Below are 23,928 nucleotides of genomic sequence, written 5' to 3'. Positions count from 1 at the left end.
ACTCTATCGTTCAATAACTCGTTAAGTTAGATTATACAGTCTTCTAACTTATTAAGACAAAAAAAGTTCTCCTTGCTTACTATAACTTTCATGTAAACTTAGAATTTGTTACCATGATAGTTTATTTTGTCTTCTTATGATTTCACTGCCTTTAAACGAAATTCTGTATATTCTAAAAAATATTTGTATTTAGTATATAGTATATATGTATAAGGTAAGATTAGACCCAGTTAATCAATACCGTCAAATATCTTTAAACTACTGCTTTAAAAATAATCATTCGCCTATGGTTTTCTATATGATATAATATAGTATATTTAATCAATAGGTTATTCTAATACTACGAGTATAAAAAATACTTAAACAGACAGAGAAATGAGAGTTTGAATTCGAGTGTTACGAATATGACAATTAACAAAATTTGGAACAATTGTAAAACATAGACATGAAGAGATTTTTAGTCATATTCGGACAAATTAGTTTGTTGAGTCATTTTCCAACAATTCTGACAATTAGTCTGCCGTTTTCTCCGCTATGGTTGATAGAAAGTGACGGCACCAAAAGAGGATTAATTAATCAACAGTTGAAAGATTCTCAGACACTGGATTACAATGTTGATGGTATAATTTTAACCTTACTTTTTTTATAACCGAAAACGAAAGTAGAATGTTAGAAATTCAATAAAAGATATATATTATTTCTTTAATAAGTTTGTGTTAAAGACACTTGCTGCAGTTTCTTGTATGAGAGATGGGGCAAAATTTCCCAATAATAGAATTTGTTACTTTGTATATGTTAGAAACAGAAAAATGCAAAAACAATCATAGGTCACCGTGCTTGTTTAGGAGTTATCTGCCCTTAACACTGGATTTTTCTTAAACTTTGCATATTCAAGGAAAGATAACTTTAAGCTCCCCAGTGGTGTTTTTGCCACTGACCGTTCCAAAGCGGTGCCCCACTGTGTTCCTTTGTTTGTTCGTTTTGTCCTGATGTGTTGGCTTTGTGTGTGTGTGTGTGTGTGTGTTCCTTTGTTTGTTCGTTTTGTCCTAATGTGTTGGCTGCGTGTGCGTGCGTGTGTGTGTGTGTGTCTGTGTGTGTTAGTGTGTGGTGCACGCGTCTGCGAGCTGTGGGTTTCGTTTTGAGGAGGCTGCGTTTTTGGTGCGTGGCATTCCCTGTTTGATATTTGTCTTTGTTTTTTATGAACAAGCATGGTGACCTTTCATTTTTTTCATAGTTCTGTTTCTAACATTACATTGTGTTTATATACAAAGTTTGAACAAATTCTGCTATTGGTTTATTATTTCTTTTACCCAAAACTGCCGCAACCGTCCTTAAGCCTTTTATTCGCTTGCTACAGTGGCCGTAAATCACGATTGATATAATATGGGCTAAACATAGGTCCGCCACACTGAGTGTTAAAGGGACTGACCTCTAGATCGTACGACAACAAAGAAACAACATCAGGAATTTAGAAAATTAGGAAATTATTGCTACATTTCTTGAGAAGACTGAAACTTCGTTACTGACATATTATGGAAACACACAAGTATTAATTGTATTTATGTATTTTTTTCATTCAAAATCGAAAGCCGTTTGTAGAGGGGGTATCAAAGTTAAACTCAACTTGAATTATAACGCTTTATATAAACGGTCGTTAAGAATGAATTCCTCCGTGTTTTATTTTGGTAAAGATGGTAGGAAACCTTTATTGCCGAGGCAACCTGGGTTCGATTCCCGACTCGGACATGTTTTGTCTTCTAGATTTGGCATTTTTTAAAGATAGTTTAGAAACAAAAACTCGTGTTCTAATGTTCATAATATGACAAAGCTTCAGTTTTAAAAAAGATAATTTTTAACCAAAATCTGGAGTTTGGTCCCTTAAACTATTCAAAATATTATTACTTTGGAAGGAAATGAGAGCCGCTTACACAGAATATGGTCTTATCAGATAATGTTAATGTCTTTCATATCCTTCTTGGCCGTTTTATTTATGTGTTTAAGTTTATTTTCGTGTATATACACTTTATTTTACTAAATTTAAACGTATCCCAAACATATGTTGTAGAACTAAACTGAACACGACGTAGTTTCTGGTGGCTTCACTTTTCGTTGCCTGCCATGGACAAACTAAATTAAATACTGTATGCATTAATTTTGCTTGGTTGCATTATGTACATCCAAAGGATCTTCTTACAGATTCAAAACATTGTAGATTCATATAATAAACGAAACAAAACAAAGAAATAACCAATTTAAGTCAAACACTTTCTTCTTTTTTTTAGTCTTGGATGGAACTACTTTAGGATTGCTTATACTAGCTATCGTGTTACTATGGATACATGGAATAATATTCACAGCATTTGGATGTATGCTTGTAAAGAGAATGCTTGTAATGAGAAGGACCCCTAGCGGACTTTGTAACAAAGTCTTCATAAAATGCGTTCACGTTAGCATAGGATTGTACATCATCGCCAGTAAGTTGTTTCCTGCTGTACATTTTATTACTGCCAGTCAACAGCTGATTAAACAAATAGTACAAAGCTTAATTAAACACATGTTTGACATCTTCATAGATAAAATATGTTTATAGTTCATTGTAGGTATTTAAAAGCAGATTAGAAGTTCGGCATTTTCGTGTTAGATCAAGGTTTATCAAATACAGGCAAGGTAAGTCAGTTCATCAGGTTTCTTTCTGATGCAGAGAAGGTACTAATAAGCTGAAGTCTGTAAACCTGGAGGTTCGTGATCTGCAGACAATGTAAGCTGAAGTCTGAAAGCCTGAAAGTTCGTGATCTGCAGACAATGTAAGCTGAAGTCTGAAAGCATGGAAGTTCGTCATCTTCAGGCAACGTAAGCTAAAGTCTGAAAGCCTGGAAGGTCGTAATCTGGAGACAATTTAAGCTAAAGTCTGAAAGCCTGGAAGTTCGTGATCTGCAGACAATGTAAGCTAAAGTCTGAAAGCATGGAAGTTCGTCATCTTCAGGCAGTGTAAGCTAATGTCTGAAAGCCTGGAAGGTCGTGATCTGCAGACACATTTAAGCTAAAGTATGAAAGCCTGGAAGTTCGTGATCTGCAGACAATTTAAGCTAAAGTCTGAAAGCCTGGAAGTTCGTGATCTGCAGACAATGTAAGCTAAAGTCTAAAAGCCTGGAAGTTCTATCTCTGCAGATAATATAAGCTAAAGCCTGAAAGCCTGGAGGTTCGGTTCGTCATCTGCCTAAAATTTGAAAGCCTGGAAGTTATTATTCTAGATTCTTTCAAATGCAGGCAAGGTAAGCTAAAGTTCGTAAGCCTGCAAGATCGCCACAAGCTTCAGACTATGGCATAAAAATTATTTTCCTTGCGTCCTAGATTCTTAGTTTCTTGTAAATGCTGTTATAACACACATGTAAAGTTTGTAGGTTAGAAACTAGCAGCTAATTCCGAAGCTGACATCAATATACTTTCAGGTTTTGTGATGTTGACAGCATGTGCTAGATTCGCTGCGATCTTCCCAATGGAAAAGATAAGTTATGCTTTCTACGTCACCATGACGATATTTTGTTATATTTGGCTTGTGGTAAGTATACCTCCTACATCAGAATAAAACTTATTACGGCTTATTTTAATTTTGCCATATCTTTATTAAAAGCAGTTGACATTTTAACATTTCGTTTCTCTTATCGATTGATATCTCATCTTTTTACAGGTTTTGATATTCATTTGCGATCACATCTGCAAAAGAAGGAGAGATGAAAATGTTTTTCACACGCTAGTTTGCGGGCTTCGTGAGTACAACGATGACTTTATATGACACTGGAGTGATAAAGAGAATACAACGAATCTTTGCTGAACATACTGTAAACAAGTCTGTTATATATCAGCATGTCACTTTCATTTTGTCCGCATAGTCTTCCCCAGTCAATTTGTTTTTTGCTGTGAACAAACATTTTCATTGGAACATACCATTGAAGACATTAACCAGTTACTGACCTTTAACTATTTAACAATCCATAAATTCCCACACAACCGAGCAATCCAGTGATGGATCTTCATGCAATTTAACACAAATATAAATCACTTTAGGGCGGTGATGCATACATATCTTTTACCAAAACCTCTTCAGTTACTGCAGAGTGATTGCCGTTTAACTGCATTAAAAATCATAAATTCACACAAAATAATGTAATCCATTTATTGATTTTCATGAAACTTAGCGATCACTATAGAGCCGAGTTTTCCCCTTGAATTTGTAAAACACAGGAACCAACAAACCGTTGCTTTTGTTTATAACTTGTGTATATCTGGAAAAGAAATATCTTTCAAAATATACCCCCTCTCATTCACATAACAACTTATTCGGCGTGGGATATAAATTCATTGAATTTGCTTTTTGATGTTGATTCTTGATCGAAACGGAGTAGTCCAGAGAGCATAAAAATATGAAACAACAACTGTGTATATGAACTACCCATATAGTTCATGTAAGACAAGTGTCGGAGATATCGACACGTGTCCAAGTGTATCATACTCTTCGAAGAATAACGTATAATATATTAAAGCCTCTATGAGTATCGCCTACATAAAAACAACTGAATAATTTTGAGCTTACGATGATTTACTACAAAACACTTGACGTCTTCTACATATTTATTACTATGCAATGCAAATATATTTCATAAAAATCAAAATGATATAATTAGTTAGAATAAAGGAAATATAATGTCTTACTCGCTATTAATTTTAAACCCCGTTATTATAGCAATTTGTACACTATGCCCTGTTGAAGTTAACTGTATTACATAATCATTAGACATTTACTGGGTTATTTATTCCAAACGTTAACCCTATTCTAGAAATTAACATGAAATTCTAACCTTTGACCTTTTGGACTAAGTAGGCACCTTGATTTGCTTTTTTCTTTGTTAGGAGGAGAATGAAATGTTCGCCCCAGGGCTAGACCATACACGAAAATACAATTTGATTCACCTCTTATGAACTGGTTACCATTTCAAAAATGCTAAGGTTCAAAGTGTTTAGGATTAATGTGTGTCCTTGTTAGTTAAATTTAGAACAAACCTTGTGTATTTACGATAAAGACGTACTTTTATATTTAAAAAAAAACTTCTGCGCGTTTGGATCAAAATTTGTTCATCAATTTAGAATTTGGTTAAGCCCTAATTTTTCAAATTTCAAGATATCCTATGAAAAATCGGCAAATAAAAAATATAGGGTCGTGTGCTTGATTCTTTTGCTATAATGATTTGAAAAATTTGGATCTCACCCAATTTTTCTTAACAGGCGTCCGTGGGGAAATCACAATTTTGATAACAGTTCCGCGAATATTTTTTTTTCTACTTTAGATGTTAGTAAAACTTCTCACAGTCATAAATACACATATGGTCTATAATATGGTGACATGAAATAAATAGACCCGTGTGCTTGTTTTCATACTATAGAGATAGCACATTACACGCTGATTTAAAGACGTCATTTGAAATTATTTAAAGTGTCAAAAGTTTAAATATAACATTTAACTGTTAGAAAGATAGTAACGTTGACGTTTTTAATAAATTTACTCACGAGTTGCCATTAATTCATAAAACAATTTTCATTTCCGTATACCGAGTCAATGCTTTATTCTATGTTATACGGATATGACGTTACGTCATTACTTCCGGTTTATCAAACGAGCAGAAATGTCTTAACATGATACAGATAAATGTTGCGTTCCTGTTGTAAACTTCTAGTTGTAGGTACTCATGAAAGTTTCAAAACTAAAACCATTATTTATTTATCTAAACGTGAAAAAAATCTAAGTAAAATAAAATGTAAAGTATATTTTCAATCATAGTCGACATAAATACGCTTAATCAAAGCAAGCCGGCAACATTTCTGGCGACCTGTGGGTTTCCATTATTTCAATTTTAAAAATCAGAACCATCAACAGATTTCATTTTGTCCTGAACTGGCTTAATGGTGGTCTTAAATCAATGATATATACTTCTCCAAGGCCTGTTCATTCCGTTTTCCTGTTTGCTTTCTAAGTTTTAGTTTCATATTTTCAAGCTTCCAGTTCATTATCTTTGCCTAAAGCATCAAGGTACTGTTTTGTAACAGACCTCATTTTTATCCTCTCATAATCATAGCTATCCTCGGAAGTTTGCAACGATTTTAAACATATTGTCAGTGATTTAAGACCAGGCAACACACATATATTAGAGGACCTAAACGATGGTCTTGCTACAATATTTGGAAACTCTAATAAATTACCGTATTGACACATTTCCTCTAAAACCTGCAGCACACACGGCCCTATGTTTGTTGTTTCATAGTTTGTACATTCGTCATGATGATAAATCATCATTATTTTTATCATGTAGGACGTATATCCTGTATCTGTCTTGTCCGATTTTTCAAATGTGTCTATGAATTGTTCTAAAGTGGCATGGTCGTCATGCCCGTTAATTAGAAACTTCAGGATCCTGTACACGACTCTATGATTCCCCGACAAAATATTCCTTATAAAGTGAACTTCAGTTTCTGTCAGTGATAAATCGTGTCGTACACCCAAAATATCGCTTCCTTGAGAAATCACTATTTCTTGAAATGATTTTAGGTTGACATGTGCATATAAATATCTAGAATACATGCCCGTACCTGCAAAAACTTTGTAAGCAGGAACAAGATCAACATGGATATATCTTTCTTCTCCTGAACCATTGTTATATATAAATCTTAGCTTATATGCTGGACCATGTCTATTCATATACTTGTCGAAATATAGTTTCCTTTTGTTGTGCAATATTTCGGTAGAAGAAGCATAAAATGATGACCCTGTAATGGAGCAAATACATTGTTCTGCAAAACGTTTCAAATAGACCCACAGCGAAGGAGCTACAGATATGTCTCTTAAAGACAAAAGAAGAAACATGAAATCAAACTCATCCGGAAAATTGTTCTTTGTTCCTTCATAAATACTCCCCACTTTAATGATTGACTGTCCTCCAGGTTTTACATTTACACACTCTTCTAGGCTGCTAGGATCGGTGGAAAAATAAATTTCTGACAAATATTTCTAAATTCACGTCTGCTATTCAGCAAGTCCTCAAAGTGTTTTCCCAGGGCCTCATTTCTTAGTACCTTATCAACTATTTCCTGCACGAGAGTTTCTATTCCTGTCTTAATAAACGCAACTTCTTCTTGCTCTGCTTTAAATAAGCACTCCTTTTCAAACACGTCATTAAGGTATAGTTCTAGATTTTTGCTTTGTATCGGCTTATAGCCCCACCATTTACTGAATGCATTCCCCATACTAAATCTTATTTCAATTCAGACTTTCATTAAGTGTTGTCGAAAGCTCATACCATGCCATTAGCGGTATAGTTGATGTAGTGGTATAGGCGGGAATGTTTAACAATGTCATTCGAGGATTTAGCGTCAAGGGGCATGGTTTACAAAGCCTACTTAAGACAAAGGTTGAACTTACGAGAAAAGTCTTTCACGAACGTCGTTTTAAGTGGATTCTTGTTAATTATATAGCTTTTCTTAGAGAGTTTAAACCAAAGAAGGAAGTCACATTCTTCCAGTCGAACCGCCAATTATATCTAAAAAATAAAAGCATACAAATTAAAGCTAGACTATAAACTTTGATCGGGAAGTATTTATTTAGCTCACACTCGGGAAGTCTTTTGTTTTTGCCTACTTCAGGAATAAGAAAATTGATCTTATCTAGAGTAATTTTCTACCCGAGAAGTTAATTTATTAATGGTGGTTTTTAAAAAGTTTCTTTTCAAGAAATTCCAAAAAGAAAAGTCTTTCCGAATTGGAAACCTAACTTCCAGGTCTGGACGTTATACAAATTAAGGAACGTTTAGCGCGCAATAACGACACGCAACATATTCCTCAAATATTGGCTATATCAGAATTACTTATCTATTTAAATAAACTACTCATTAAATGTCATGTATAACAGCCATTTGTTAAACAAATTTCCGTTTTAGTGCTAGTACATATTTATACTGTGCTTAGCTATACATGTATCAGGTTCCTAACAACACACACATGATACACATACAGGTGCTGATTGTATGTTTATGAGAGGTGTTCAAAAATACCCGGAAAAGTGCTCTCATTTCTTTATGTGTTATGAAAAATCAATGAAACTATTATAATTATAACGTAGATTAGACAATACTTAAATGATATGTCAAAATCATCTTTACATTAGACAAGTTCTGGGATCACTAGAGCTGAAAATTAAAAATACATTTGAAAGACTTCTTCTCACAAACTGCTCGATGGATCTTCATCAAACTTGGTTTGTAGGATTGCTATATGGTCCTCCCCCAATTTTTTTTATAAATGGGGGCACTTGGTCTCTTTTAGAGGCCGATAGAGCTAAAATTAGAAATACCTTTAAACAACATTTTCTCATGAACTACTGAATGAATCTTCATCAAACATGGTTTGTTGCATCATTATAAAGTCTTCTCTTAAATTTGTTGGGGCCGCTAGGTCTAAAAAATAATTTTATGAACCGCTCAGTGGATCTTCATCAAACTTGGTCTGTAGCATCATTATCAGCTATAAGGTCCTCTCCAAAATTTGTTCAATTGGGCGGGGGTGAGGGCACCTGGCCCCTTTTAGCGGACGCTAGAGTTAAAAGTAGAAATGCCTTTATATGACTTCTTCTCATGAACTGCTTCATTGGTCTACATCAAACATTTTCTGGAGCATCATCATAAGGTCCTGTGCCATGTTTGTTCTATTGGGGACATTTGGCTCCTTTTATGGGCCACAAGAGCTTAAAATAGAAATACCTTTAAAGTACTTCGTCTCATTAACCGCTTAATAGTGTATCTATGGTAACAGCAAAGGTGTGATGGTAATAGTATAATTTATGTATAATAATAATATGTGTATGGATACAGTGTTTAAAATGTCGTTTAACCGCAACTGAGCCAATTATTCACCATCTAGCTATGTGCTATGTCCCTGTTATATCAAATATGTATCGAGTACTTTTTAGAAGGTATAAAATGTCATGTTAGCAGTTCACATATGTCAAATAAAATTTAACTGCCAAACTTTGACAAAACACGTTTGCATTGATCACGCTCTCAAGCGTAAAATTTACAGTTAATTATTTTGGGCCAATTATTTTGGAAAAGATACAATGTCATGTCTTATTTCTTTCTGTTCGTTCGGCCAACAAGAAACCTTCAATAAATCACGTCTGCATTGATCACGCTCGCAAGAGTAAAATCATTTAGGGCCTTTTCTGAAGATATAATGTCATGTCTGTCTGTTCGATAACGGTAATGTAATCGTTCGTAGATAAAATAAAAAACGTCGGCCGATATGAAATGTGTGCGTTAATACGGCGGAAAAAAACTGGTAAATCACAAGTAGTAAATAATAAATCGCAAGAAATGTAATTTATTTAGCTAATGTAATGAACCTTTATAATACAGTTTACTAAAGCCGGCTACCTTGACTTACATGTTCATATATGATATGTATATATAAAGCCGGCTACCGTAAATTCCACATACAACTAAATTACTTAATTAAGTTAAATGAAAATTAAACAGCGGTCGTACACAGCAACAATGTTTCTAAAAAAAGGCAGAGGGAAAATCCGAGATCATGTGCGCATGTGTACATTCGGTATGTCAGGGTATCAATATCGGGAGAAACTGCGTTTTTACTATCTAACAATACAGGTGACCTTGCAATGGGTTAGAAACAAGATTAATGCAAATATATCACCTGGAGGTATATTCAACTGACTATAGAAATGGGCGTTTAATCAAATTATTCAGTTTCAACTGATTACGTCTAAAATATTAATATGCCAAGTTATTGGATAATAATAAAAGCGTTGACATGACAGAAATAGAAAACCTCAAATAACTTATACGTACACCAAACAACATTTAATTCAAATAACAAGATTCATCCCATGACTACATTAAACAGATTTTTTTTTCTAAATCCATCGATCCATTAAATAACTTACTTGTAGGAGGGTAAATATGTAATTTACATTCCAACTTCATAATGACGACGGTTGTAACTGTTTTAGGTTAACCTTTTTTAAAAAGTAGAATTGTCGTTTGGAAATAATGCGATTACTTATCGGTCTAACACCGGATTACCACGATCCTTACAAATGCAAACATCTATAACAATCATGTTTCACAAGAAAAACATGATACAGTAGAATGTGTTCGTATTCATACGAGCGTCTATGCATTAACTATATCATAATAAATCAATCAATCAATCAATCAATCAATCAATCAATCAATCAGTCAATCAATCAATCAATTAACACCAACCCGGTTACTGTTTTGATGGATTCAACGCTCAAGAACCAAAAATCAGTAGAACCACAATTATTTTGTAATTTTATGCCAGTTGTTGAAAAAGCAAGATTGTAGTACTTAATTTCTAACAGAAGTTTGTATATAATTATGTAATCTTATTACCAGTAAGCAAAAATCCATAAATCAATCCCCAGATTACTTCAAACAACAGTAAATTCTTCATATCCAGCAAGTTTACGTTCAATCTGCTGTCAGCTTTTTTTTTTTATAGTTTCGGAACCTGGCTATCGTCTTGAATCAAAGTTTCTGTCATCGTGTTTCGCCAATATGCCCACTCCTCACAAAAAAAAATAATAGCTATAATCAGTTCGATTTAGAGTATTTTTGGGAATTCCATATTTTAACTGTTCAGAACTGGCTATTGCAACTGACTCAAAGTGTTAATGAACGTCACATTTTGGTAAATCCGTTATTTGGAGAATACTGAATATATGCACTTTCATATGCGCTACTGTCAAATAAGCGCTAACTGTACAAGAATATATCACTCTTGACGATAGTATAATCGAACGCGTAAACAAACCCCTACATAATTTTACCACTCATGAATGCACTCAGGTCAGGTGAAAATTGTTGATATAATTGTAAATTAGAGGCCTCTACATTTTTTTTCAGTTTAAGGTGTATATTGGCGTGAATATCTTAAGCTACATTGTTTAATGAAGTACCTCAAAGGTCAAGGTAAATGGTGTCATATTGTGAAATACTAGTATAGTATTGGTTGAAGATGTATGGCATGCTTCCATCGCATAATGTTCCCTAGTACCGATTTCTACCCACCTCCACTTCTAACGTCTAACTCGACTTCTTCCCGTCCCGCATTCATTACATCCACGCCTCTCACTCTCCAATTATTTCATATTGTTGCTTAAATACCCTCATTAAAGAGGCACTTTACAAGCTATACCAATATATCAAATCGTAGAAAAAAACCTTGTTTACACTCTAAATACCTAGTTTCGAGCTTTACCTAGATTGCTTAAAGAAAAATATACCGGGTTTTGAACAGACTCAAACAAGTCGAGTCTGCTATTATTCTTCTTGGTTGCATTCTTTTCTTCCAAAGGATCTTTTTACAGATTTTATTATATATAAAGAGGTAAATTATTGTTTTGTTTTTTTATTGTTGTTTTAACGACACACCGACGCACTTGTACGTCATACATCGACTTACCATCATTATTGATGGTGAAGGAAGACCCGAGGTGCCTCTACGAGCATTATTTCAAACACAAGCGGGAACCTGGGTAGAAGGTCGTCCACTTGTATACCAGCTGGATGGCTTCCAAACATGGAAGAATTCTTCACTCTGAAAGAGGCTCCGAACCAAAAGCAAGTGATTCGAAGTCAGGGACCTTAATCACTCGGCAACAGAGCATCTAGCGTGTTAAAAGGTTGTTTTTTCTGTGATCCAATGGCCATGTTTTTAATCTAAAATGACATTTTTATTTCATAAAAAACATATCCTAATCAGGTTTTCTAGTGTTCATATGTTTTTATACGCCCGTTTTGGAGAAACCGATGTATTATGTAAGTCCGTCCGTATAGGCCAAGTACAAAATTCATCAAACAGAATCTCGTTAGTTACATAGATAATCAGTCTTTATTGTTAAATGATCTTTTGAATATGAACTATACGTTATATATTGTGTACTTGATAAGTATGACCGGTGATGTTGAAATTAATCCGGGTCCTCTTATTAGTAAGAACACTGCAGTATTCCATTAAGTATACGGAATAAATTTGACTTAATCACAAAGTCTTTAAGATATGAATGTCCTATGCTTTACTGAAACTAACCTGCAACTTAAATTTAATTTAAATATAGATTAACAGTTATCGGGCTTTGAATACAGGAAGGATAATTCTTGTCATTCAGGTGGGTGGGGGGGGGGGGGGCTTTCTAGTTTATATCGCCACATTCTTAAGGCCAATAGAATATGTAACTTTGAATGTATACTTCCAGAATCAGTTTAGGTGGATATAAGAGATAAAAAATGTCTTATTTATTATGTTCAATATATAGATCACCTCATTATATAGAGATGATACCTATTTTTTCAAAAGATAGGTATGAAGTTAAAAAGCTTTAAAACGCATGCAAAAGTCCGTATATTTCTGAAACATAGATACATTTATAATATTCTATCCAAAAGTGCACAGTTATGAGCATTTAATAATTTCATATAAAAGAAAATGATATGATCAAGGAAATGTAATTCTTCTTGGAAATGTAGAGCAGAAACATCAAAGGGACATACTATATTGTATATATGGGTGGATGGATAGTTCAGTGGTTTGCACACTGGCCTTCCAATCCTGAGGTCGGGGGTTCGATCCCCGGCAGCTACTCGGGAATTTTCAGAAACGCTTTTCAGTGTTTCCCACCCAACTAGAGGTGTACTGGTCAGGAACCCAGGCAATCCTTGCGTGTATCAGTGCTATACACTGGGCACGTTAAAGAACCAGGCTGTCTATTCGCAACGAGCTAGGCTAAGTTAGCCGGACAAGCCTGTATCTGATTTCTGATCTCTCTGTCGTGGGGGCTTTGTCTCACTCTGTCCCTCTGGTCAGATTGTTCTGTGTCTATACTAGTAGAGGATGAATTATGCGCCCTGTGTGTCTGCACTGAACTATGAAAAGCGCCTTTGAACGTGAAATTGATCATGAAAAGGGCGCTATATAAATCTGGTATAATAATGATAATAATAATAATAATATTTTCTTATTGGGTGTATTTCATTTTACATTCAACAGTGATCTGAAATGCTAAACAATGATCTGATATACTGTTCGCTAAACTATAGAACATCTGAAGTAGTCATATAACCTTCAAATATACATTGTATATGCTGTAACAGAATGCAAATATTTAAACTCTGACCGGGTCTCGAACCCAAAGCCACTCACACCTAAGGCAGTCACTGTACCACTTTGCTATAACAACAGAGTATACAGCTAGGCATTGCAAGTGTATACTTTTCTATATCCGACTACATTACGTGAACTGGAACACTTTTCTATATCCGACTACATTACGTGAATTGGAATACTTTTCTATATCCGACTACATAATTTACGTGAACTGGAACACTTTTCTAAATCCGACTACATTACGTGAACTGGAATACTTTTCTTTATCCGACTACATTACGTGAACTGGAATACTTTTCTGACAATGACATGTTTTGAGTACTCCAGGTTGTTAGCTAGCGGCAATTTTCGTGTAAAGAAAAAAATGTATTGTAATTTTTCCACTTTTTTAAATCCGTCAAAAACTGACCATATTTCTCTGACATGTTTGTTAGATTATGAACTTACTAACTGGCAGTATCAGTGAAATATAACTCCGTGCATAAAGTAAATAAGAAAGATGTCGAATATAATAATAAGATTTCATGAATGAACAATGTGTCACATTTGTTACACTTAAGTCAAAATGTAAGTTAAAAAATTCAAACTTTGATTATTTTCTACATATATTCATGAATATATCATCAGACCCCTCCATTCAACAGCTAATGCAAAGCAAAACCAATGCAACAACACAATCATCAATGATAATAAGCAAATAAAAGCTACAAAAATAGCAAACTGCCTTAAATCATAATATAAGTATTAAGATTCTGGTATAACATCTTACTATAACATTACAGTGTCTTAATTCTGTAATTTGACAATGACAAATGTTGCTCTCTTATATATCTCTTAAAATGAAACCATACCTATTTAAAAAGAATGTTATTTACTAATGAATCTAAATTAACTTATAGAGAAGTAAGTGGTCACTCTTTATAGGTGCAGTAGTACTAAAGAAGTAATCAAGCAGCACTTTTCCCCAGTTAAATTGGTATTTTCGTGTTTTATTTAAGCCAGTTCCTGTCTTTATTTCACTGTGGACCTATACTTGACATTTTGGTAGCATTTCAAGGAGAATATTTTGCATTTATAGCAATGTAAACAAACCTTATTACTCATGTGTTCATACCCACATTTTAGCTGTCAGTTTGAAAGATATTCCACAGTGCTGAGTGGTTTATATGTCATTTAAGAACGTAAGGCAAGTAACTCTTTTTTAAAATGGGCCTGACTATGTGTTACAGCTCTCAGAAAATTGTTAGTTTTATATAGAACATATATCAAATTTAATTACTACTGTACAGCTTAAAAAGAAATGTCTAAGGCGATTTGAGCCTTCTGGATTCTAATCTAGCCTCCCATCTAATTTGACAAACAAATGTTTTTTTACTTGGCCTTTAAAACAAAAAGGACGATAGGAGCGGATGAACTTAAAGCTCAGTTCAGCAGCCAAAACACCCTAAAGAAAATGATTTAACTCCTTTTTAGCATGATCCATCGGTCGAGGAAAAATTGAAGATACATTGTTGTTTTTATTGCAGGATTTTCATGTCTGATGGCAGCTATTAAATTGGTAAAACCTGAACACATTGAATGTAATGAATAATGATTACAGATATTATTTGTACTTACTTGGATAATAGCTATCATTTAAATCAACTTTCTTTTGGCTGACCAGAAAACCCATTTTTTTCAATGGTGGCACCAGGGAAAGACTTAACTTTACTCCCTCAATCGGTGGAATATTCTTAACAGTGGAGTCCCCTACAACAATCACTTCTCGTCCTCCTGCAAACACAAAAACTGAATTAAAACACTTCCACATGAAATAAACGTATCATGCTGAAATAAGGAGTGTTTAAATCAAAAGTAGCCAAGATAAAAAGAATAAAACAAGATGTCGATTTAAAAAGTAGGTGGTCATCTTTTAACTGACCAAAGGAACTGGAAAAAATTATATAATAAAAATTTTCACAATAGTTTTCATGGCAAAAATATTAAAACTAAATATACAGATCCTGTTATGCCGACATTAGTATATCTATTCTGTACGGTAGGTTAAAACATCCGATTGACAACAGAAAAGTTTCTTCGTTAGGACGAAACGCATAACTAAGAATCTAAGTACCAGTCATGTTTTTATCAGGAGTGATTGAGAAAAACAACGACCACCCTTCAAAACGAATATGTTCAAATCCTGAATAAACACAAACAAAAATTATATTTCTCAATCATGTAATGTTTATTTAATTGACATGAAAGGAAAAAGAAACAAAGTTCTCAAGGATCCAGTTATGTCGATGTATGCTTATCTATTCTGTCCGGAAAGTTAACACATCTGACCGACAACAGAAAAGTTTCTCCGTTATGACGAAACACATAACATAGAACCATGTATTTTTTTTGTTATAAAATAATATACAAACAAAATTAAATTCTACAATGTTTCTTCAATGTTTCACCAAGACTTTATTGATCCTGTTATGCATGTTTGTTATAAAATGATAAACAAACAAAATTAAATTCTACAATGTTTTTTCACTTGAAAGATCCTGTTATGCCGAAGTATGCATATCTATTCTGACCGGTAAGTTAAGACATCTGACCGACGACAGAAGTTTCTCTGTAAGGACGAAACGCATAACAAGGAACCTGAGAAGTCTTGATAATTATGACAGACAAAAACATTCCTGATAATGAGTAAACTTTAATACAAACTATAAACTACCCATTTAAGTTTTTCCAAATGTCGTCCAATAAAGTATGAAACTTTTAATTTTTTTAACGAATATTGTATGCATTTTTATTAGCATCAGATCGCCAATCACCCATTAGCTAAATAAAATCTGACGGTATTTCTAATCTGAAGGCTAAAGTTGCAAAACCTCTTTGTCACTAATTACTTGACGAATCTTGAAAAGTATGGAATATTACAGCCTTTCTTGATTTTCGTATAAACAAAGGAGACCGATTTGGGGCAGGTATGTTCTTAATCAAGATATTAAAGGCAGTAACTGGACACAGCACTTACCCTGTTATTGAAGTTAATGGAGTAAAAAGAACCCCCTCCCCTGCTTGAATAGTTTTTGTCCACTTCATCGAAACCAACAAATCTTTACCTGAATATTCTAATTCTTTCCTAAGCAAAACGTTTGGAGCTAAAAGATCCTTTGAATGCCTTGGTACTACATTTGATTTCCTTGGCATTAGAAAGCATGCTAAAAGAAATAACCACAAGAATGTGATGTCATTTTTGTTTTTGAAATCAAGAATAGAATGAATACTAAGAAAAATTTCAGAAGTAATCGGCTCAGCTTGTTTCACTAAATGTAAACAACTCTTAGCAATTCCGTTCAGAGATAAATTCAATCGAACACATAAAGTAGCATGCATTAAATAAGTCTTCGATTATTGGACACACATTTAGAAGTTTGTACCAAATATGTCTTCGATTATTGAACACATATATACAGTAATGTATCAAATATGTCTTCGATTATTGGACATATAAATATAGTTTAAACAAAATCTGTGTGATAATCAAATACATTTTGTTTTTATCATCGAACAAACGTAACATGAAAATAACTATTTGTATGCGATAATCGAATAGAAATATATTAAACAACTGAAAGCATATGTGTTCGATTATTGAACATAATATAAAAATAGAACATAGACACAAATCTACTGTCATATGTTTTACATGTATTAAGTGTGATACAAGCAGATTGATTATAACACAAAACTACTATTTTATGTCTAAGAAACTTCCCCATAAATGAATGCAAACATTTCCAGAGCACGGTCTTTTTGAAATAAATGAAGAAAGAAATGCCCATTCCAAAATCCTCCAGAAGAAATCAAGCAAGAGACAGAAGAAAAAACTGCATCTGGTTCTGACCAAGAACCCAGAGATATCATGGACACTCCATTAAGGCATTCGACCACTGAACGTCTCTTTTGACCTCAACTGGAATTTCATGTAAATTTGATGGCTAGTGTTATGAAACTCTCTCAACCATTTTAAAAGGCGATTAACAAAAATCCGGCTGGATTTTACGCAAGAACCTATAAAATTAAATTTCCCTAATAATCATTGTATTTCCTTCACTGATGCATTTTTGCAACCATTCTGCCACTAATGAAATTTCATCAAACCTTTTAGAAGTAATTTCCATAGTCATTCTCACTGAATAAAAAAGAACACACCTAAAAAGGACACGACATGGGAAGGGAGACAATTCTTTTCCACAGATTTCTCAATACCACTGTCCTCTAAAACCTTAACTAATGTCAAATATGCCATTTGAGCATTTTCAGGCCTCTTAACACATGCGAAATCATCCAGATAATTAAGAATGTATATCCCAATAAAAAGAATGCCAAATCATTAGTCGCTCTCTGACATATTGAAACCGCACTATGCAAACCCATAGGTAACACAGTGTCACAAAAATGCTTTTTTCTAAACAAATACACTAAATTGTACTGTAAAGGACACATACTGATTTGCCTATGTGCTCGTTTCTAATCTTCTTTTAAACATAGTTTAATAAAGTCATCAATGTTTGGAAAAACTAATGACACTGGCTCACCCAAGTAAAAATCTTTGTCTGAATAGTCATTTACTGCATTTACTGAGGTCTAGAACATTTCGTCTTTCTGACACCGATATCTTTGGTACTAAATTTAAAGGAGAAATGTGTTCTTATTTTTTTTACCTTTAATACCTATTTCATTACAAAGCTTACAAGATTTTGAATGCTTACACATTTTTGTGATCTTGTAAACTTGAACTAAAGAGATAAATTCATGGGTATGGCAATATATGTTTACAATTTATTTATACACGCGCTATACTTTCCTATTATATTGTACAAAATACATTAAGAAGACTGTCATTCATAAATCAGAAAAAATACTCTTTCGTTCAATAACTCGTTAAGTTAGCTCATACAGTCTTCTAACTTATTAAGACAAAAAAAATTCTCAACAGGAAAATTTACCTGTAATGACATTGGTTACTATAACTTTCATGTAAACTTTGAATTTGTGTCCATGATAGTTTATTTTGTCTTCTTATGATTTCCCTGCCTTTAAACGAAATTCTTTATATTCTAAAAAATATTTGTATTTAGTATATAGTATATATGTATAAGGTAAGATTAGACCCAGTTAATCAATACCGTCAAATAAATTTAAACTTCTGCTTTAAAAATAATCATTCGCCTTTGGGTTTCTATATGATATAATATAGTATATAGTATAGTATATTAAATCAATAGGTTATTCTAATAATACGAGTATAAAAGATACTTAAACAGACAGAGAAATGAGAAATTGAATTTAAGTGTTATGAATATGACAATTAACAAAATTCGGAAAAATAGTAAAATATAAACATGAAGAGAAGTGTAGTAATATTCGGACAAATTAGTTTGTTGAGTCATTGTCCAACATTTTTTACTACTATTTTGCCGTTTTCTCCGCTATGGTTGATACAAAGTGACGGCACCAAAAGAGGATTAATTAATCAACAGTTGAAAGATTCACAGACACCGGATTACAATGTTGATGGTAAAATTTTAACCTTACTTTATTTATAACCGAAAACGAAAGTAGAATGTTAGAAATATCAGTGAAAGATATATATCATTTCTTTAATAAGTTTCTGTTAAAGACACTTGCTGCAGTTTCTTGTATGAGAAATGGGGCAAAATTTCCCAATAATACAATTTGTTACTTTGTATATGTTAGAAACAGAAAAATGCAAAAACAATCATAAGTCACCGTTAACTGCCCTTAACACTGGATTTTTCTTAAAATTTGCATATTCAAGGAAAGATAACTTATGAACAAGCATGGTGACCTTCCATTTTTTCATAGTTCTGTTTCTAACATTACACTGTGTTTATATACAAAGTTTGAACAAATTCTGCTTAGTTAATATTGTTTTATTCTTTTTTACCCAAAAGTGCCGCAACCGTCCTTAAGCCTTTTATTCGTTTGCTACAGTGGCCGTAAATCACGGTTGGTATAATATAGGCTAAACATAGGTCCGCCACATTGAGTGTTAAAGGGACTGTCCTCTAGATCGTACGACAACCAAGAAAAAACATCAGGAATTTAGAAAATTAGGAAATTATTGCTACATTTCTTAAGTTTATCGTCGTGTATATACACTTTATTTTACTAAATTTAAAAGTATCCCAAACATGAACAGGCTAAATTAAATGCTGTATGCTATGAGATTTTGCTTGGTCGCATTCTGTACTTCCAAAGGATCTTACAGATTCAAAACATTGTAGATTCATATAATAAACGAAACAAAACAAAGAAATAACCAATTTACTTACTGTCAAACACTTTCAGCTTTCTGCGTTTTTTTCAGTCTTGGATGGAACTACTTTAGGATTGCTTATACTAGCTATCGTGTTACTATGGATACATGGAATAATATTCACAGCAGTTGGATGTATGTTTGTAATGAGAAGGACCCCTAGCGGACTTTGTTACAAAGTCTTCATAAAATGCGTTTACGTTAGCATAGGATTGTACATCATCGCCAGTAAGTTGTTTCCTGCTGTACATTTTATTACTGCCAATCAACAGCTGATTAAACAAATAGTACAAAGCTTAATTAAACACATGTTTGACATCTTCATAGATAAAATATGTTTATAGTTCATTGTAGGTATTTAAAAGCAGATTAGAAGTTCGGCATTTTCGTGTTAGATCAAGGTTTATCAAATACAGGCAAGGTAAGTCAGTTCATCAGGTTTCTTTCTGATGCAGAGAAGGTACTAATAAGCTGAAGTCTGTAAACCTGGAGGTTCGTGATCTGCAGACAATGTAAGCTGAAGTCTGAAAGCCTGAAAGTTCGTGATCTGCAGACAATGTAAGCTGAAGTCTGAAAGCATGGAAGTTCGTCATCTTCAGGCAACGTAAGCTAAAGTCTGAAAGCCTGGAAGGTCGTAATCTGGAGACAATTTAAGCTAAAGTCTGAAAGCCTGGAAGTTCGTGATCTGCAGACAATGTAAGCTAAAGTCTGAAAGCATGGAAGTTCGTCATCTTCAGGCAGTGTAAGCTAAAGTCTGAAAGCCTGGAAGGTCGTGATCTGCAGACAAATTTAAGCTAAAGTATGAAAGCCTGGAAGTTCGTGATCTGCAGACAATTTAAGCTAAAGTCTGAAAGCCTGGAAGTTCGTGATCTGCAGACAATGTAAGCTAAAGTCTAAAAGCCTGGAAGTTCTATCTCTGCAGATAATATAAGCTAAAGCCTGAAAGCCTGGGGGTTCGGTTCGTCATCTGCCTAAAGTTTGAAAGCCTGGAAGTTATTATGCTAGATTCTTTCAAATGCAGGCAAGGTAAGCTAAAGTTCGTAAGCCTGCAAGATCGCCACAAGCTTCAGACTATGGCATATAAATTATTTTCCTTGCGTCCTAGATTCTTAGTTTCTTGTAAATGCTGTTATAACACACATGTAAAGTTTGTAGGTTAGAAACTAGCAGCTAATTCCGAAGCTGACATCAATATACTTTCAGGTTTTGTGATGTTGACAGCATGTGTTAGATTCGCTGCGATCTTCCCAATGGAAAAGATAAGTTATGCTTTCTACGTCACCATGACGATATTTTGTTATATTTGGCTTGTGGTAAGTATACCTCCTACATCGGAATAAAACTTATTACGGCTTATTTTAATTTTGCCATATCTTTATTAAAAGCAGTTGACATTTTAACATTTCGTTTCTCTTATCGATTGATATCTCATCTTTTTACAGGTTTTGATATTCATTTGCGATCACATCTGCAAAAGAAGGAGAGATGAAAATGTTTTTCACACGCTAGTTTGCGGGCTTCGTGAGTACAACGATGACTTTACATGACACTGGAGTGATAAAGAGAATACAACGAATCTTTGCTGAACATACTGTAAACAAGTCTGTTATATATCAGCATGTCACTTTCATTTTGTCCGCATAGTCTTCGCCAGTCAATTTGTTTTTTGCTGTGAACAAACACTTTCATTGGAACATACCAGTGAAGACATTTGGTATTTCAAATGAACTCTTTACAGAAGTGTAAACAAGAATTATTCAGCAGCTGACCACAAAGCGCTGCATTACCTTATGATTGATTAGCACACGTCCGTTGCTAACGCTTAGTATTATTCCCCTTGACCTAGTTAGTAGAGTGTTCCCCCTTAATTTTGTAAAAAAATGAAAATGCTTAAAATTTAAAAAGTATTTTAATTAGAATCACCAAACCTCACACAAAAAACTAATTCACACAAGACCTTTTCTTACATACAGTTTAGCCCCCTCCCCCTTACCCAGTACAAACAGGTTTTTTATTAGATCTAGTAAAAAATAGGGATATTTGACTGTCTCTAAGTAAGCTTTTGATGGATCTTCATAAAACATTACACAAATATTGATCACTACAAGGCATTGATGCGCGTACAATTTCGTCAGGATCTCTTCATTAACCAGTTACTGATCATAAACTATTTAACAATCCATAAATTCCCACACAACCAAGCAATCCAGTGATGGATCTTCATGAAATTTAACACAAATATAAATCACTTTAGGGCGGTGATGCATTCGTATCTTTCGTTAAAACCTTTTCAGTTACTGCCGTTTAATTGCTTTAAAAATCATAAATTCGCACAATAGAATGTAATCCGTTTATTGATTTTCATGAAACTTAGCGATCACTATAGAGCAGAGTTTTTCCCCTTGAATTTGTAAAACACCAGAACCAACAAACCTTGCTTGCTTTTGTTTATAACTTGTGTATATCTGGAAAAGTAATATCTTTCAAAATATACCCCCCTCATTCACATAACAACTTATTCGGCGCGGGATATAAATTCATTGAATTTGCTTTTTGATGTTGATTCTTGATCGAAACGGAGTAGTCCAGAGAGAATAAAAATATGAAACAACAACTGTGTTTATGAAATTATAACTACCCACATAATTCATGTTAGACAAGTGTCGGAGTTATCGACAAGTGTCCAATTGTATCATACTCTTCTAAGGATAACGTATAATATATTAACAGCCTCTGTGTATCGCCTACGTATAAACGACTGCATAAAATTGAGCTCAGTATACGATGAATTACTACAAAACACTTGACGTCTTCTACAGATTTATTTCGTTATACAATACAGGTATATATTATCATACAAGTAAATATGATGTAATTGGTTAAGGTTGGGCATGAAGCTTTTTAAAATGTAATTCGCTGAAATCTTCAAAATTTTGCATCTTTTATATTGTTTAGAATTTTTAATACTCTAAGTAGATAAACAAAAGTGATTACTGTTCAAATGACAATAAATGTATAGAATAAAGGAGCTGCGGTGGCCTAATGGATATGGCACCTGTCCTACAATCTGGAAGTCGAAGGTTCGAGCCCTTTCAGATGCGGACTTGTTACTGAAGAGAGACCAGTTGGTGAGCTGCCAGCTAGTTAAATAATGGTTACCGATTGGCTACCTGCCTGGTGCCTGGCATTAAAAATAGGCATCGGGAAGTAATGCTGTTCAATGTATATAGGTGTCTCATAAGCCAACTTGGCTGGCCCTTTCAGTAGGGGTGGCAATATAATAAACACACACTTTAATGTTTCACCAACTATCAATTTTAACGCCCAGGGTACCCAAAGGTTATGACTGAAATTTATATACTAATTCCTTGTTAAAGTTAACTGTATTACATAATCACTCGATTCTTACTTGGTTATTTGTTCGGAACATTGACTTCTATTCTAGAAATTGACATGGAGTCGGGCTCAGTAGGCACCTTTATTTTCTTTGTTAGAAAGAGCCGAATCGTGCGGAATAATGTACGCCCATGGATATGTTTTTACGTTTTGCAAAGCCATTTCTTACCTTATGAACACAAACTCACCTTTTATGAACTTGCAACTTTTTTAAGGATGCAAGGGTTTAAAGTGTTTAGGATTATGCGTGTCCTTGTTACTTAAATTGAAACAAGCCTTATGTGTTTACAATAAAGACGTACATACTATATTTAAAAACTTCTGCACGTTTAGATAAAATAGTTTTTATTATCGCAGAACTTGGTTTAGCCCTAATTTTTAAAATTTCATCATATACATGTAGTATAAAAAATCGGCAAATAAAAAAGATAGGGTCGTTTTTTTTTGCTATAATGATTTGAAGAAAATGGATCTCACCCAAGTTTTCATAATAGGCGTCATTGGGAAAATCACAAGTTTAAATATTAATAAAACTTCTCACTGTCATTAATAAACATATGGTCTATAATATGGTGACATGAAATGTATCAGTCCATGTGCATAGAGATTCAACGTCTAAAAAGTTTAAATATAACATTTAACTGTAAGGAAGATGACGTTTTAATAAATCTACTCACGAGTTGCCATTTATTCATAAAACGATTTTCATTTCCGTATATTGTCCAAGTCAAGAATTTATTCTATATAATACGACTTTATTTCATTACTTCCGGTTTATCAAACGTGCAGAATTATCTGAAAATGATACGAATAAATTGCAAACATCTGGCTGTAGGTACTAATAAAAGTTTCAAAACTAAAACCATTTTCTGTTTATCTAAACGTGAAAAAATCCAAGTAAAATCAAATGTTAAGATTATTTCCAATCTTAGTCGACATAAATACGCTCAGTCAAA

General features: G+C 33.7%; 2 protein-coding genes across 2 annotated transcripts; both read left to right on the top strand.

The window, feature by feature from the left end:
* The first annotated feature begins 309 nt into the window (after nucleotides 1–309).
* Nucleotides 310–4,492, top strand: LOC128551557 (uncharacterized). The gene is made up of 4 exons (XM_053532459.1): nucleotides 310–620; nucleotides 2,283–2,474; nucleotides 3,450–3,559; nucleotides 3,689–4,492. Exons 1-4 carry the CDS (start codon nucleotides 446–448, stop codon nucleotides 3,791–3,793), a joined length of 582 nt encoding a protein of 193 aa, XP_053388434.1. The 5' UTR covers nucleotides 310–445; the 3' UTR covers nucleotides 3,794–4,492.
* Nucleotides 4,493–18,535: 14,043 nt separating this feature from the next.
* On the top strand, nucleotides 18,536–22,190 carry LOC128551556 (uncharacterized). The gene is made up of 4 exons (XM_053532458.1): nucleotides 18,536–18,813; nucleotides 19,628–19,804; nucleotides 20,780–20,889; nucleotides 21,019–22,190. The coding sequence occupies exons 1-4, from the start codon at nucleotides 18,639–18,641 to the stop codon at nucleotides 21,121–21,123; spliced, it is 567 nt and encodes a 188-aa protein (XP_053388433.1). The 5' UTR covers nucleotides 18,536–18,638; the 3' UTR covers nucleotides 21,124–22,190.
* The last annotated feature ends 1,738 nt before the right edge of the window (nucleotides 22,191–23,928 follow it).

Source organism: Mercenaria mercenaria, unplaced genomic scaffold, assembly GCF_021730395.1.
Source record: "Mercenaria mercenaria strain notata unplaced genomic scaffold, MADL_Memer_1 contig_1263, whole genome shotgun sequence".
Lineage (NCBI taxonomy): Eukaryota > Metazoa > Mollusca > Bivalvia > Venerida > Veneridae > Mercenaria > Mercenaria mercenaria.
The sequence above is the reverse complement of the archived record's forward strand: the minus strand, read 5'-3'. Positions and strand labels throughout refer to the sequence as shown.

Coding starts and splice junctions, on each gene's coding strand:
- LOC128551557 (XM_053532459.1), top strand. CDS start 446: ATGAAGAGATTTTTAGTCATATTCGGACAAATTAGTTTGTTGAGTCAT. Junction 2,475..3,449: donor AGGATTGTACATCATCGCCA/GTAAGTTGTTTC, acceptor ATATACTTTCAG/GTTTTGTGATGTTGACAGCA. Junction 3,560..3,688: donor TTTGTTATATTTGGCTTGTG/GTAAGTATACCT, acceptor ATCTTTTTACAG/GTTTTGATATTCATTTGCGA.
- LOC128551556 (XM_053532458.1), top strand. CDS start 18,639: ATGAAGAGAAGTGTAGTAATATTCGGACAAATTAGTTTGTTGAGTCAT. Junction 18,814..19,627: donor ACCGGATTACAATGTTGATG/GTAAAATTTTAA, acceptor CGTTTTTTTCAG/TCTTGGATGGAACTACTTTA. Junction 20,890..21,018: donor TTTGTTATATTTGGCTTGTG/GTAAGTATACCT, acceptor ATCTTTTTACAG/GTTTTGATATTCATTTGCGA.